At 39.5% G+C, this 17,020-nt stretch overlaps 2 protein-coding genes across 2 annotated transcripts; both read left to right on the forward strand.

The window, feature by feature from the left end:
* Positions 1-4,785: 4,785 nt before the first annotated feature.
* Positions 4,786-5,373, forward strand: LOC141620154 (uncharacterized). The gene has a single exon (XM_074437096.1). It carries the CDS (start codon positions 4,786-4,788, stop codon positions 5,371-5,373), a length of 588 nt encoding a protein of 195 aa, XP_074293197.1.
* Positions 5,374-8,946: 3,573 nt separating this feature from the next.
* On the forward strand, positions 8,947-13,127 carry LOC141616794 (uncharacterized). The gene is made up of 2 exons (XM_074433940.1): positions 8,947-9,100; positions 11,565-13,127. The coding sequence occupies exon 2, from the start codon at positions 12,135-12,137 to the stop codon at positions 12,900-12,902; it is 768 nt and encodes a 255-aa protein (XP_074290041.1). The 5' UTR covers positions 8,947-9,100; positions 11,565-12,134; the 3' UTR covers positions 12,903-13,127.
* Positions 13,128-17,020: the final 3,893 nt, after the last annotated feature.

Here is a 17,020-nt window from a genome sequence, read left to right on the forward strand (position 1 = left end):
AAAAGGTCTCGGGGACGGTGTATGGTCTTCGAGATCTCGAAAGTGTCTCGAGAAAAGGGTGTGTGCTTTTCTCGGGTTTTGAAAGAGCCATTGTCGGCGCGAAACGGGTTAAAATCCGTGTCTAGACGCGGCGATTATAACGGCGTAAAAAGGTGTTTTGAAATGGTTGTAGAAAACCGAGTTTGAAAATCGTCAATACGACGGCCTAGGAAGGCGTGTTGAAATGGTTATAAAAGCGGGTTTGAAAATCGTCATTACGACGGCCTAGGAAGGCGTGTTGAAGTGGTTATAAAGAACGGGTTTGAAAATCATCATTACGACGGCCTAGAAAGGCGTGTTGAAATGGTTATAAAAACCGGGTTTAAAAATCGTCATTACGACGGCCTAGAAAGGCGTGGTGAAATGGTTATAAAAACTGGGTTAGAAAATCGTCATTACGACGGCCTAGAAAGGCGTGTTGAAAAGCAACGGTCAGGGAAAGACCGAGTTTTGAAATGGCCATTATAACAGCGCAAAAGGTGTTTTCTGAAAGTTTGAAAATGACACGGAAGGACTTATGATCATATAGCACATAAGCACTCACAGTTTCATTATATTATGCATAACGCTGACACGGGTTTTGGCTTAAAAGGGTGGGTTACACACCAAGCAATCAAACCCCGATTTGCGAGAGGGATACCAATCCAAACAAAATGTGTAAGGAGGGTGCCCTAGCCTCGTGCTCGAAGGTGATGAAAGCTCTTTGACGAAACAGAAATGTGTAACGTCAACGGTATGCTTGACTCAATCGGGATTCGAAACGCGGGGATGAGAAAACTCACGCCGACGAGACGAGCCAATTGGTCGAAAAGGGTTAGGTTGTGGGCCCGGACAAGGAACCCGACCGTGACCGTAATATCAATTAATGCATTCCAACCAAGACCTCGTTCGAGTCTCACCATCTAGGGATCACAAAGACACAAGTGTCCTAGTTTTCCCCAGCGGAGTCGCCAATCTGTGGACATGAGCCACAAGTCGGCCTGCGGGCGCGATACCGCCTGTCGGTCCGTAGTCACGGGCCACCTACACGCCAAGCCAAATTGTGGACATGCAGCGGTCTTTTTGAAAGCCACGCTCGGCGGTGTAAAAATGCTTTTCGACCGGATCATTTTAGATCGGTCGGTTTCGTCTCGGCAAGGGTCTCGAAACGATTAGAGATGTTCGGAGTCGCCACCAAGAATTTGTGGGATGCTTGGAACCCGTTCGAATCCACTTTATACCTCGGTCAAACGAAGCACAAAGCAAGGTTTGACATAGGTACTAAAGATAAGGAATCGTCCCTCTTTAGCATCCTATCTCTAGAATGACTCTCGTACGCCCTGGATAAGGTCGTCCACTATCCAAAGTTTCTGAGTAAGAGGTGAAGGTACGTATTGAGAAGCCCTTTAATCAGACACCCAATCCCGCCCGCGGTAGCGGCCTCTACTGATCGATCTTGGTTGGTTGAATGCAAAAGTTGATAAAACGGTTTAAATGCATGAATACGCATCCATTGGTTTAAACCTAACATGTGAGAGCTTTCTACGTCGGTTTATTTAATCCAAATATCAAGTATAAGATGTCGAGTTGGATTTAATGTTGATTTTCATGCAAGACGGAAATTAAACATCCATTTACCAAGTTAGGTTTATGGTGCATAACGTGATCCATTTGTCTTAGTAAGGCATTTTGCAAATATGGTGTTTGAATTAGCAAACTAGTCATCTGATTCGTCCTGTATTCGGGTTAACCGAAGTCGGGATCGTCCTAGACTAGTGTTGGAAAGGGAACAGACCCTGCATCAGGCAGCCAGAAGAGGCGCGAGCCTATTGGCGATGCAAGAGGGTCTCCCCTGGTTTGAAAAATAGAAAACGGAGTGGCCTGTTTAGGCGCGGGTCAGTCAACGATGGAAGACGTGTTTTGACCATTGAAAAACGTTTATAAAACGTGTTGAAAAATGGGTATTTGGACCCGTTTTGGTTTGAAAGGGCCGTTTAGGCCATCTTTGTGTTGATTTGAAGAACGAGACTTGAATAATCGTCATTGTTTTGGCGATATTCGATGTCGGGTTCGACTTTACAAGCTTGACATGAATAGTTTTGAAAATAATTATTAACTAATTGTATTAAGTTCATTTGAATATAATTAGTCGACATTCATCATCGTGCTCGAGTTAAAATCCGACATGGTATATGGAACCAAGGATGGCTTTGTGTTGATGACTAATACATTTATTTTGAGAAATGTAAAGACATGATAAAAGGCTTTAAAATACCCTTCAAAATGTAAATAAATGAAATAAAAGGCTTTAAAATACCTCTTAAATGTAATTAACCAAATATTATCACCGAAACACAGATTAAACCGTCATGGTATTAAGAACCAAGGGTGAAAAATATTTTATGGTTAAAACTTGTAAAAAAAGGTTTTGAAAATACTTGAAATGATAAAAACCGATTATAAATATGAAAATGAAAATAAGGGAGATGAAGAGACCAAACACGGTTTGGACTTAAGGCTGGGCAGGGTCCTTTAGGCGCGAGCCTATGTGCTACGTAAGTAGCCTCTGGCTCAACCAAAAATCTGGTTTTGGCTCATTCTTCCCATGTCTTAGACCATGTTATGCATGATTTAGCATGATATAGTCATAAAACAAATGAAGACATGATAAAAGTAGATTTTTACACCCTCATACTTACATGCTAGGCTTATGGCGAGAAACCGATGTAAGTGTATCAACTCGTTTGGTCGGAAAAACTCGGTTTAAAACCGTTTTGGTAAGTAAAAAGAGTGTTTGTTAAGTTTAGTGATGGTGTAGTGGTCGAGATGGTCGGTCAAGTGGTTTAATGCACGATGACGGTACCAAAAAATGTGTAAGGCTTGTGTTTACGATCGGTAGGTCGTAAACACGTGTCGGATTGTGACTTAGCAAGTCGAGTCGAGAATTTTAAGGGAGAGATGAGGGGGTGGACACTCGTGTAACTCTCAAATGGTTGCATTTGAGGGGTATTTATAGGAAAATGAGTGGTTGTGTGAGTTTTGAGCGACGTGGCCACCTGGGCTGCTCAAAGAGGCGCGAGCCATGTAGCACGTCTTCGAGGTGTCTTGTCGCTTTCACACAAGTGCAATCATGATTTGTTCTATCCTAGGATTTGGATGAACATGTTTGGTACTTGACTATGTAAGATTCCGGGAAATCTTAACATAGAAGCATTTGAATGGTTTTGTTTTTTGTGTTTGACTCGTTGTTGGAGTCGGGATTTGAATTTTGAGTCGGTTTTTGGTCCGGTGTCAGTTTTGACTCTAGTTAGTGTCATTGCGACCCCGTCGTCATGCATTAAACACTCCAGGTACTTTTGGAAAGTTTTGAAATGTTTTATTTTCGAAATCGTTTTAAGTTTTCCGACGTAAAGTTGTACACAAACTGTCGATCAAACGCTGCGATTCCTAAGCATGTTGTAGTCCGATAATCATCGGGTGTTTGTTGGAGTCTCAGCAGATACTGGGTATATACAGGAGTACAAGGCGAAATTGGATACTTTGACAAAGGAATTTGAAGAGTTCAAAATGGGGAAGAAGCATGGGGATTCAAAGCATGCCAATGAGGGCGGACCTAGCCATTCCAAGGTCTATTACGTCCAAGAACCTAGGTCTCCACCTAGGTACTATCCTCCTCAAATGTTTTGCGATTATTGTGGCGGTGTGGGGCACACCATTGAGTATTGTTCATCTATTCCACAAGATGATCAACAAGAGTGCTTTACTCTTCAAGAGCAAGGTGCACCTAGGGTCTCCTACCAACGTCATGAGACCTTCTACCGTGCCTTCCCTAATCAAGACCCAAAACTTTCCTATGCGGGGCAACCATTGGACCCCAAGTATCAACAACCTCAATACATGCCTCCACCAAAGCCCGATCATTCTAGGCAATACAATCAAAACCAAGGTCAAGGATCCAACTACCGAGGTAAAAGGCAACATGACAATCCAAACTACATCCCACCTCATCAAAGAGACAACTACCGCAACCAAAACCAAAACCCTCCATACCAACAACAAGGCTATCAATCAAACCAACCATCTCAACAACCGTTCAATCAACAACAAGGATAACAACAAGGGTATCAACAACAACAAAATTCCTACCCACCTCCACAAAATCAACAACAATATATAGAACCACCCAACCCCACCTCCTCTCTTGAGAAATTGTTAAAGGGAATGGATGCCAAAGCCGAGAGAAGAGAGGCCCAAATTGACAATCAATTCAAAAGTTTGAAGACCGAACTTTCAAATGTCCAAGCACATCAAAGGACATTTGATTCATATATGGCCAACCAAAGCCCCTCTTCTTCACAAAGAGGTCCACACTCATTGCCTCCTCAAGGTTCTCATCCTAGGGATGGACCACCACCACACCAACAAGCTCATGTGGTGACCTTGAGGAGTGGAAAAGACTTGGAGGACCCTTACAAGTACTATGAACCAAAGAGAAAGAGAGATGTGATGAGAGATGGTGAGGAGAGTCCACCTCCCTCACCAACACGTAGAATGGACAACACTAAGAAGGGGAAGGTGAGTGACTATATTGAAGATGATGAGAACTTTGTTTTGGAGGAAATAATGGATGAAGGAGACCAAGAAAAAGTGGTTGAAAGAGACCAAGGGAAAGGAAAAGAAGCGAATGAAGTAGCTAACACAAAGTAAGCCTCAAATCCCGAAAAGGCCAATAACCCTCCAATTCCATTTCCTAATAGAAGTAGAGTCATGAATGAGGAGAGGAAGTTCTCCAAATTCTTGGACATGTTGAAGAAGCTCGAAGTTTCATTACCTTTCACCGAGGTAGTGACACAAATGCCGCTCTACACAAAATTCTCGAAGGATGTGTTGACCAAGAAGAGAAGCATTGGAAGAGATGGTCTAGTTTCTCTTAGAGGGCAATGTATTGCGATCTTACTCAATCCCATGCCGGAGAAACTACAAGATCCGGATAATTTTTCCATCCCTTGCACGGTGGGTAACGTGAGCATTAAGAGGGCACTTTGTGATCTTGGTGCTAGTGTTAGCATACTACCTCTTCCCATTGCAAGGAAAGTCGGGTTACATGACATGATTACTACCTCCATGACACTACAACTAGCCGATAGATCGGTACAAAGACCGATAGGAGTGATTGAGGACGTGCCGGTTAAGGTTGGCAACTTCTACATCCCGGCGGATTTTGTAGTGCTTGACATCCCGGAGGATCAACAAATGCCTATTATACTAGGAAGACCCTTCCTAGCAACCGGAGATGTTAATATTAGCCTTCAAGGAGGGGAAACTCACCTTCAAGGTGGGAGGGAACATAGTTGAATTTTCTTTGACCGGAGCCATGCCACAACCTATGTTCGAAAGTGTTTACTCCATAGACATGTTAGAAGATGCTATTGAAGAAGCTAAGGACAAATGCTCGGGGGAGCATTTGGAGGAAGATTATGAAGGTCTACCACCTATCTTGGATGAAGTTGAGGGTAAGAACCCTCCGAAGGTAGACCTTAAACCTTTACCCCCCTCCCTTGAGTATGCCTATCTCTATGAGGCACACTCCTTCCCCGTGATAATCAATGCGGACCTAATGGCTTCCCAAAAAGAAAAACTCTTGAAAGTTCTTAAATAAAAAAAGAAAGCCATTGGGTATAGCCTTGATGACCTCACGGGAATCGATCCCCGAGTGTGCATGCACCGCATCACACTTGAGGATGGATTCACTCCTTGCGCCCAACCTTTGAAAAGGTTAAATGAGAAATTTAAGGAGGTGGTAAGAAAGGAAGTTGATAAGTTGCTTGAGGCCGGAATTATCTACTCCATCTCGGGGAGCGATTGGGTTAGCCTGGTTCAAATCGTCCCCAAAAAGGGCGGTATGAGCGTGGTTGAGAATGAGGACGGCGAACTCATCTCCACCCGGCCGGTCACGGGATGGAGAATGTGCATTGATTATAGGAAGCTTAATTCCGCCTCAATCAAAGATCACTTCCCCTTACCATTCATTGACCAAATGCTCGAGAGACTTGCAAACCATGAGTATTTTTACTTTCTTGATGGGTATTCCGGGTTTTTTCAAATACCCATCCACTCGGATGATCAAGCAAAGACTACCTTTACTTGTCCTTATGGCGTCTTCGCATATCGAAGACTGTCGTTTGGCCTTTGCAATGCTCCCGGGACATTTTAACGGCCATGATGTCTATCTTTTCCGAGTATATTGAGAAGTCTATGGAGGTGTTCATGGATGATTTTAGTGTCCATGGCACCTCATTTGATGATTGCCTAAAGAATCTCTCCCTCGTGCTCCAAACATGCATCCGATATAATTTGAAATTGAATTGGGAGAAGTGTCATTTCATGGTGGAAAAGGGAGTAGTTCTAAGGCATGTTATTTCTAAGGAGGGGATCCAAGTGGACAAAGCAAAGGTTGAGGTGATTGAGAAACTTCCCCCACCTGATGACCGGTTTTTTGCCGTCACTTCCGGTACTAAAAACAATTTATAAAACCCAATTAAAAAGTAGTATTTAATCGGGGTCGAACACAAAGATGGCGGGGGTTAGATACTTGGTCGGTTTAAGTCCTATTTTAGTCAAATAAAAATAAGATTGATTATTTGTAAACTAAGATGCAAATAAGATATAAAATTTAGCTAAATGAAAATTGCTTCTAATCAAATGAATGAAAGCTAAGGTCTTTGGGTTCACTTGGGTAAGTCGGGGAAGAAAAGATTGTTAACAAGAAATGGGTAATGATAAGGGCCTATGATTGATCCTAATTTCTTAATCAATTAGAGCTAACCAATAAGCATTTACTTAGTATTAAAAACTCATCTCGACCATGCCATATAGGCCTTCCATTGTCTTTCGACCTAGGATAGACTAAACATGATAATGAAAGACTCAAACTTTCATTTAAGCAATCCATCAAACACTTCATAGGCTTGGGAGTAAGGGTTTACAAACAAGCTTTCACTTAGTTGATACAAACTCATCACAAACATGCATAAAGACTATCTAATAGCATAGGCACCAAGATGGATCAAATATGTCTAAGAAAGGCTCCAACTTTCATTTTAAGCACCTCATTAAACACTTCTAAAACCACCCAATAGCATAATGCACCAAGATAAGTTAAACATGCTAATGAAAGACTCAAACTTTCGTTCAAACATTTCATCGAGCACTTCATATGCACAAAAGTAAGACCCATTAATTACCCAATTCAAAAGGTTAACAACCCAAATTCATCCCCTTTAATCACCCAAGATCCCCCATGACCTTAGATAAGACTACTCACTCATGTTCATGGGTGAGAAATTAACAACAAATTGCAACAAAACACAACCAAACATTGTAAACATGATAAAGATTAATACTTTGGATGAATAATAATTAAACAACATAAGAAATGTAAACAAATGAAAATAAGAGAGAAATTGTACCAACAAAGATGAAAGTAACAAGCTTGGATAATAATGGAAGATGAATTTCTTCTTGTCTTCCAAGTACAACCCAAATGACTAATTGTAAACTATTGAGAAATGAAGAACTTGGATAAACTAAGGAAGAATTAAACTAATAATTAAAGAGAGATTACAACTTTTATTGAATAAAAATGAGAGAGGAAATATTAGGGTTCTACAATATTGGAAGAGGAAAATAAAACTAGTCTAATTTCTATTCTAATGTGGTAGTGTCTAATGTGTGAGAGGGGTCTCTTTTATACTCCTCTAATAATAATATTAATAAAAATAATAATCTTACTAATACTAATAACCTCTCAATCTCCCCTCCTCATACATATCCGACATACAATATACTTATAAAAAGAAGAAAGTGGATGACGTGTTATACTCCGTCTCATATTCGTAAATGTGTTTCCCCAAATACTTTTGCGTATACGGGGAAGTGGCAAATAAGCCCCATACGTTTAGTCCTATGTGCAAATTACCCCCACAACTTTCAATACGTGCAAATTAACCCCATAACTTTATGTTTTGGTGCAATTTAACTCCATTTAATTAATTTACCTGATTTTTCCACACTCTTGTTTATTTTTCATTTTTCTTTTTGAAAATATATTTATTTCTTGTCTAGTTTCCTTCATATTTGTTAGAAATTTAGTTAATTGACCAATCTACCTCTACACACTCCATTTATTCTTCAACCCAAATTCACCTTCTTCCCTGATATGCTTTACTGCTTCTCCGTTCAATCTCAAACAACAACAGCAACGCCCATCAACACCATGGCTCGAATTCCACTCACACCTCCGCCCTTAACACCGGTGAAGAATAGCAGCCGCTACAACCAATCCGAAACCCGTGATCCGATTCATACAATCGCCACCAGAGGTTTTCTGCTGCACCAAAGTCCAAACAAGCCCAGAAACAGGTCGCATCACTCGCACAACCACCTTGGCGGAACACGCGAAACCATCATCTCCATTGCTGTGATTAACTTATTATGGATGTTCAATTATTGGATTAGAGCCAAAATGGAAAAATTGGAACAAGAAAATCATCATCAGTTGATAGCTATAGTGATATTGCCTTAAGATGAAGGAGTTGATCAGCAATAGGAGTATCAATGAAGAAGATAAATTAAAGGAGATGATAAACTTAGGAGATGTAAAAGGTGGTGGTATGGTATGGTGATAAACAAAGGGTAGATTTGGGTTTTCACATATTAGTAATATTATAAGTGAAAGTTTAATATTAAATAATCATGTTAATTCAATTTTTATGTATTAATTTGTAAAAGTTTAATAATAGAATTGAATTGCACCAAAATATAAAGTTATGGGGTTAATTTGCACGTATTGAAAATTGTGGGGGTGATTTGCACGTAGGACAAAACGTATGTGGCTTATTTGCCACTTCCCCGTATAACACTATAAATACCCTATTGAAGATAATGTCAGAAAATCATCCTCAAGCCCTAGCGGTGTCTTCTTCTTCGTCTTCCATCAAAATCACGATATTGACCTTCTTACGCCATTAATACGCTCAGATTTCAACCACTCTCTTTCCGATCTAGATCTTATCACCTTCAGGTTTCTTTCCTTTCTCTTTATCTTCTACCTTCTGTTTTCTCTCATCATCGTTTAAATAATTAATTAATTATTGCAGCTGTTATTGTTAGATTAGTAAAGTTTAGATCTTGATTAAATTAATTTAGAGGTGCAGATTGTTATACTTCGATTAGTAAAGTTTGAATCTTGATTGCTGTTCTCTCTGTTTGATTTACGGTTAACTGTTGATTGTTGAGTGTCCCAAATCGCGTAAATCGAATGGGTTGGGTTCTCCTGTATGACCGCCTTACACAATAATTCCGTAAACGGGTTTATCAATCACCCATTCAAATGAAAACATCTTATTTAAAAGTATCCCAGCTTTGCCCAAGTTTTTGTATACTAATTGAGCACTGCTCAATACCTCTTCCCTCTCGAACTCACTTCCACATCGAGCTTGAACCGCTCTTTACAATTCCACTTCCCTAACTAACCACACCAATACTACCCAAATATTCCTACAAACAACCTTCACAATAGATCACCCCGACCCTACTTTGAACCCCCAAATGTATGGCAGGACAAAAGGGTGAGGGATGGGATGAGATGAGCTGAGAGGGTATTTAAGGTATTTGGCCTTTTATTTTTGACTTTGTAACAAAAGCAAACATAAAGAATCCACCAGAATTGAAGGAGTACATGTTTTAATTTGTCTCTGATTATGTTTTTTCGTGCATCAGAGAAAGGAGTGATAACTTAGACGTATTGTTCCTTGCTCTGTGATCTTCGATATCCTTTTGCTGATGTGTTGGAATGTGATTTGTTGTATATTTCACTTCATTAGACATCCTATTAACCGTCATCTGCTAGTATCATGTCAACGTGGTTCCTTTTCCTATTATCCATGCTTTGTTGTTAATCACACTCCCTAATTTGATTATCCTGATTGATGCATTCTGATTGATCAATGATTGAGAACATATCGTTCAATGTTATGTGACTTTGTGACTGGTGCTTTTTTGTATGGTAATCTACACTACTCAAAAGGCATGTCAACATGAAGGCGTCAATTTGCTGAACATTTTTGGGTTTGTATTACTGTTGTATTTAGGGTGTGTTTGGATGGAGGGATTTGGAGGGAAAAGAAAGGGAGGGAGAGTAGGGGATTTAAAATCCCTTGGTTGGATAACAATTAAGGATGGAGGGAAATGGAGGTGGAGGGATTTGCAGGGATCCATTTTCCCTCCTCCAAGCCAAATCAAAATCTCTCCTTCATAGGAAAGATTTGGAAGGAAATTGTATCCTAACACCTACACCCCATTCTCCCTCCCTTTCCCTTCCCTCCTTCCCCCTCTCCTCCCTTTCCCTCCTATTTTGCTATCCAAACAAGGCCTTAAAGTTTCATGTCCTGCTGACTAACATTTGTATTCCTGGGAAACATGCATTAAGGGTGTGTTTGGATTGAAAGATTTGTAGAGAAAAGAAAGGGAGGGAGAGTAGGGGATTTAAAATTCTTTGTTTGGATAGCAAATAAGGGTGGAGGGAAATGAAGGGGAAAAGATTTGGAGGGATTCATTTTCCCTCCTCCAAGGCAAATTAAAATCTCTCCACAATAGGCAAGATTTGGAGGGAAATTGTATCCAAACACCCACACCCTATTTCCCCTCCCCTACCCTTCCCTCCCTTTCTCTTCCCTCCTTCCCCCTCCCCTCCCTTTCCCTCCATTTTTCCTATCCAAACACACCCTAAGTCTCAAATACTTGTTTGTTTTGATTTTCACGTTTTTTCCAAGTTTGATCAGTCAACCTGGTGAATGCTCATGGATTAGTATCACTTGAACTTTTGTGTCCTTGTTATTATGAAGTCAATAGTTGGAAATATGTGTAGTCTTGGATTTAAAATCTGAGCCGTTGAAAATAGATAATTTACATAACATCAGATCCTATAAACATCGATGTTTGCGATGAATTACACTATCTGTGGATAATGTGAGTTGCTAGAAAGAGAGAGTTAAAATATGTATTAGGTTTCAAATTAATGACCCCTCGAGCAATTATGGTAAGGCACTTGAACAGCATTTGTTTTTATTTTTATCCAATTTAGAATCCCAAAGACACATCTTTTGGTATTTTGGTCATGGTATGAGATCTGAAAGCTTACTTTTTTTTTGTTTTTAGTTTTTTGTTCGACAAGTAAAGAAAATGAAAGCTGACTGTTTTGTAAAGGTTTGAGATCATTACGACCTCATTTATTTTGTGACAACAATGGGTGCATTTAGCTAGATTAATCCGTGATAGCCAGTATTGATAACTAAAGCCGATGGCTTATGCTCTTGCTTGTTGTTTGATGTCTTGATTATGGTTGATATAATCTTTTACTTTCTTGCAAGTTCTGCTCAATGTACAGATTGCTTAATACTTGATTCTGATTTTTCTTGCTATCAATCCACTTTATATCTTGGCAAATTTTATCCTTGTTACCTTACATAGCTAATTGCTCATGGCAGATTGGGATGTGCTATTGACCACTACATTGGAAGTTACGGAGGAACATGTTACCGTTTTAGAGATTGCTTTCATTCATTAGCTTCTGTTCTGATCCTATCCACGACTTTAACAATAGGAAGGGAGCTTACAAAGATAGAAGGGTTTGTTGCATTTAAAGTTTTCTTTCCTGAGGGGGGTCGAAGAGCATTGAAGCACAATGCCTTCGGTGCCTGCTAAACTTCCTATTGTTCCCTCCATACTTTCTTCGAACTCTTTGCATCGTTCTATATGTTCCCATCGTCTTAAAAATCTTGAAAAAAGTGATCGTCGTGGTAATCTTAGTTAACATTTACTTTTATTTGCTCTCCTATCTGTTCACCTCGCTATTGTTGGTTATCTAGTCTTGTGGGTTTCGGTTTTCTTCTTGTTTCTGCAAAAGGAAGGAACTTTCTAGTGTTTTACAAGTGGTAGTTCGTCTGGGTTCCCATTGCTTGGAGAGCTTGAAGATATTAGTTGACTTTTCCACCGGGGAAAAGTTTGGTAATTTATTTACTTCACAAATTTCAGATTTGTGCTACTGTTCTTATTTGATGGACAGCTTCCGTGCTGTAAAATCTGCAATGAGAAGTGGTTCTGGTGGCCATTGTATTGATCAGCCACCTCCTTGTGAAGCGGACCCATTTCTTGAACTTGAAAATGCGTTATATGAAAAATTGCAAGTGAATGATGATGACTTGGAAACGTCTTCGGATTCTCCTTCGGATGGTACAAGCAGTCTGGAGGATGAAAATACAAGTAATCCCATCACGAATATGGATGGCTCCACCTCAATCTCTAGCGAGTGCCTTCACAAGTGTGCTGCATTCTCTGTTCCCTCTTGTTCGGAGGGAACAGAGCACGCTGTCAGTCAGTCTCTGTCAATGCCTACTGATCGCAAGCTAGTTTCCGCAATGAAAGGGAGCCGTGAGAAGGAGGGTGTTCCTAAAAAGAAGCTTAGTGTTACTTGGGCACCTGATGTGTATGATCCACCTCCAACATCAGTATCACACTATCGAAAGAAGAAGGATCACAAACAGTACAGCAAGAGCTCCAAAAAGCACGGAAAAGGGAAGCACAAGGGCAAGAGTGTGCAAGGAGGAGGAAGTGCGTCCAAAGAGAGGAAGCATTCTAGAAAATCGAAGACGGGTGGGAGATCTGACCGGAGTTTGAACTCTTTTGCCGATACTGACAGGTTACAAAACTATAAATCGCCTCTGGAGTTTCTTGATTTTAATGATCCTGGAATAGGCAGCCCCGACCCTAACTGTGGTAGTAATTTTCTCGGACAAGCCAGTGGTACTATGCATTGTGTTTTCTGACGACACATGAACCCATGAAGAGTTTATCTTGAGGTTTGCATTTTCTGTTACGGGAAATAAATAATTCGTGAGGACTAAATGAGACTTTTCTGTAATCGTGTACGAAACTGTTCTCTCCTGTCTGAAAAACGCGTACTACTTAAGACCGGATTACTGGTATTTTCTTGTTTAGAAGCGCTTTTAATTCCAGTTTATATGTTAATATCTGAAATAATCTTGTTAAAATCTTCTATACCTGTTGGGTTGCCTTGATTTCCTGCATGTAATTGTGCAGCTACAGCCTTGATTTCCTTGGTGTTTGTTGGTATTAGAGCATTGCTTGTGCTCATTTAAAACACTCGGTTGAACTTCACTTGCAGACTGATTCAACTAGGAATATATTGCACAGATTAGTGGCGCAACCTCTATCAGTTTAATTAGTTTTGCTAGTCAGTCTACTTGTTTGAACTTCGCTTACAACTATGACCAGCCACCATAAAACACCCTAGCCAACACAAATAAACGCAGAATATGAATTGCAGCAGTTGAACCTTCAGTTGGAGCAGACACTTCATAGCTGCCAGTAGTAATGGAATCCGTGTAGCCTTCGTAAATGAGGACGAGGGTAGCAAGTTCCTCGTAAAATCCAGTTGTTCGGTCACTGTAATTTGAGTCTTCAGTTTGCTAGCTTCGGGGTGCACCTACACGATGCTAGATTTTCTCACTCAAATACTGTCAATTAGATAGTCCAACCATTTTTAACATGTCATTAGTTTGATAGAACGTAGAAGGTAGAAAGAAGCACGTGTTTCAGCTGTTTCTACGTCTCCAAACCTCACTTGGAATCACGAATTCTTATTGAAGACCGACTGATTTGGAATGAACAATAGTCCTAGTATGTTCCATTCACAAATCACGACTTTCCCTTGCTTATGAGTATAAGCTACTCCATCCTATTCTCTAACATTTTCAACATTTCCTAAAATGACAAATTCACTAACATCTTCCACTTTCCTTATTAATCCATAATTTGTGGTTCTTAGGACTTGTGACCCTACATTTCCTCTATTGCTTTCCATTTCCTTCATTCCCCACCACAAATTTCATTCCCCTTAAAAATTACCCAAAAAGCAATGTGGAATATCATACTGAATAGGAGGGAGTAGTTTTTTTTAATAGGAAACTTGCACAAAAATAATAAAAAACACTTGAAAAAACTAAGGTGTTGTTTGACCTTGATTATGTAAAATAGTTTTTTCTTTTTAAAATGAGTTTATTACAAGTTATTTTTCGGAAAAATTTCGGTGGTTTGGCCAAACTTTTGTAAAAACGTTTTTTTAATAAATATTTATGTTTGACCTAACTACTTTTTTGGGGTTTTTAGACACTAGAGTGAAAAGTAGAAGTAACAATTTCCTACTACTTTTAGGGGTTAGTTATCAACTTTTGGCTTTTTAAAAACACTTTTAGCGGGCGTTTGGTTCAACCAAGGGAAAGAGAATGAAATAAGGAAAGGGAAAAGAAGGGAAGTGAATAGGTTACCCTTAGATTATATTAGTTGTTTGGTTCATATATTTATAAAATAAAAGGAATAATGAATGAACACACTAAAAATCAACCTCCACTGTATTCACCACCTCCACTATCACCAACACCACAAACCACCTTCTGTCACACCATCAATAATGTCGTCGTCACCCCACCTCTCCGGTGACCCTCTTACCGTGCCACTTCCAGTCCCGTTGCACAAGCACTAACCCCAATCTACAAATCACACTCACACTTTGGAAACCCACCACACCACCCGAAACCTTCTCCCCACCCCCGAGAACACCAGAAAAACCATGTAAATGGTGGGTTATACAATAATACACACAATTAATCCTCTTGCTTTTTCAATAATCACCCTTCTCCATAATTGTTTTCAATTCAATTCTCCTGTAATATATTTGTGATTTTGATTTCGATTTTAACTGATTTTGTTGAATCTTTCCTAATTTTCTCCACCGCCATCACAACCACCGCAATAACCGTTGTATCTCGACAAATGCTCGCTTCACGAGAGAGAAAACAGACAGCCGATGAGTTGTGCCGGTGTTGATGGTGCCGACGTGGTGTTGACCTTCGGGGGTCTCTTGTGAGGGGACGTGCGCGGTCCCGGCGCCGACAACTATGGTGATGCCGACGACAGATGAGGTGGATAATGGCGGTTGGCGGTGGATGTACATGGGTGCGTAACTGTGGTGGTGACTGGTGAGAGGTGTTAAGGAGGGAATGAAATATGATACCCTTGGGTGGGTAGGGGTATCAGTTTAGAGAGCTTATGGGTGATTGCAATCATGAAAGTGGGGAAAGGGTAAGGAAAAATAGACCAAACAAACATCAACAAAGGTATAAAACCTTCCCATTTCCCTTTCTTTTACACCCCTAACCAAACATCCAATTCTCCCTAATTTATAGTGTTTGGCCTAGTTTCTACTTTTTCAATTGCAAAAACACTTTTAAAGTTAGACCAAACAACACCTAATTTTAATAATTTACTCGCTCAATAACTCGGCATTTTATCTTCCTTACTTATTTACCGTACAAAAAAGGTAAGTAAATAACATCACGTTACTCCAAGGGCTCCGTCTCTCGAACTCGGTAACTACCGTACTAATTATACACAATTGACGTAAAATAAAAATCAACAACTACATTAAATGACGGTTATTTCACAATATAAAGAAATATCATTAATTGTTAATTTAGAAAGTTATTTGTCTTTATTCTTCATCAAAACCAAAAAAATACGAGTATTTGACTCCATCAAATATATATTCAATATAAAGAAATATCATTAATTGTTAATTTAGAAAGTTATTTGTCTTTATTCTTCATCAAAACCAAAAAAATACGAGTATTTGACTCCATCAAATATATATTCAAACATGTAAGATGGATCATGATCGACATGAAGTCTCATAATGAACAAGTTAAACACTAAAGATAATTTCACTCCAATTAGACATAATATTAAAATATGAATAAAATTCATAATTTTTGATGTCCTCTCTTAAAAAAATTATTTATCCATAACAATTATTGTATTGTTGAAATAAAAAGAGTGGAAAAAAAATACTCCGTAAGTAGATAATGAACCCGGTTCGTAAATATCGACGACGTTTTAGTAAATATCGACGACGTTTTCATTCTGAAAGACGTATTTGCCCCTCACATCTCACTAACTTTACTCTTCTCTCTAACTCAAAAATTCCCAAAATAATCTCAACCTCAAACACCATCACCACCACCTTTCCGGCTGCCACCACGCCGCCACCACCACGGTCACGCCGCCACTGCCACCCCGCCACTGCCACCACCACTGCCGCAAACCGCCACCACCGCAAGTCATAAGGTTAGTAATTCTTTTTTTTTAAAAAAAAATTATCTTTGTAATTGTAGTTACTTGAAATTAAATCGTTTATTATTGTTGTTAGTAGATTATATGACTTTATTTATTAGTTTTAATTGATTATATGCTTCGATTTGGCTAGTTAATTGAATTTGTTTTGATTAGTTTAGGTTTTATTAAACTTAATTCTATTAGTTTGTTGTAATTGTATTGTTGTTTTTCTTGTGAATTTCTTGCTAATTAGTTGTAATTGTATAGTTGTTTGCGTAAAATAGGTTGAATTATATGTCGATTAATGTTGTTAGTCTCGAAATTGAGTCAAAAACGAATGGGAAATGGGAAACCATGGTGAAACGTTGGGGAAGGACGTTTGGTCCATGGTGAAACGGTGGGGAAGGACGTTCATGGTCATTTGGTCCATGGGAAACGTTGGGGTAGCACGTTTGGCCATGGACAAACGTTGGATCTCTTGGTTTGATCCATGGTCAAACGTTGAGATTCAACTTTCGTCCATGATCGATTGTTGAATGTCAACTTTTGACCATGGTAAGTTTAATTTTTTTAAAAAAAACCGTGTTTTTTGCTAAAATTTGTCATTTTTTTTAATTTTATAAGTTTTCTAGTCGATTAGTGTGATTTCTAACAACTTTTATTTTATTAATACGGATGGGAGATCGAAATGAGAGAGGAAAGGCCATCATGCAAGCTCCGCCTCCGCCACCCGTACACGACCGTACCGATGGGC

This window comes from Silene latifolia, chromosome X, assembly GCF_048544455.1.
Source record: "Silene latifolia isolate original U9 population chromosome X, ASM4854445v1, whole genome shotgun sequence".
In the NCBI taxonomy this organism is placed as follows: domain Eukaryota; kingdom Viridiplantae; phylum Streptophyta; class Magnoliopsida; order Caryophyllales; family Caryophyllaceae; genus Silene; species Silene latifolia.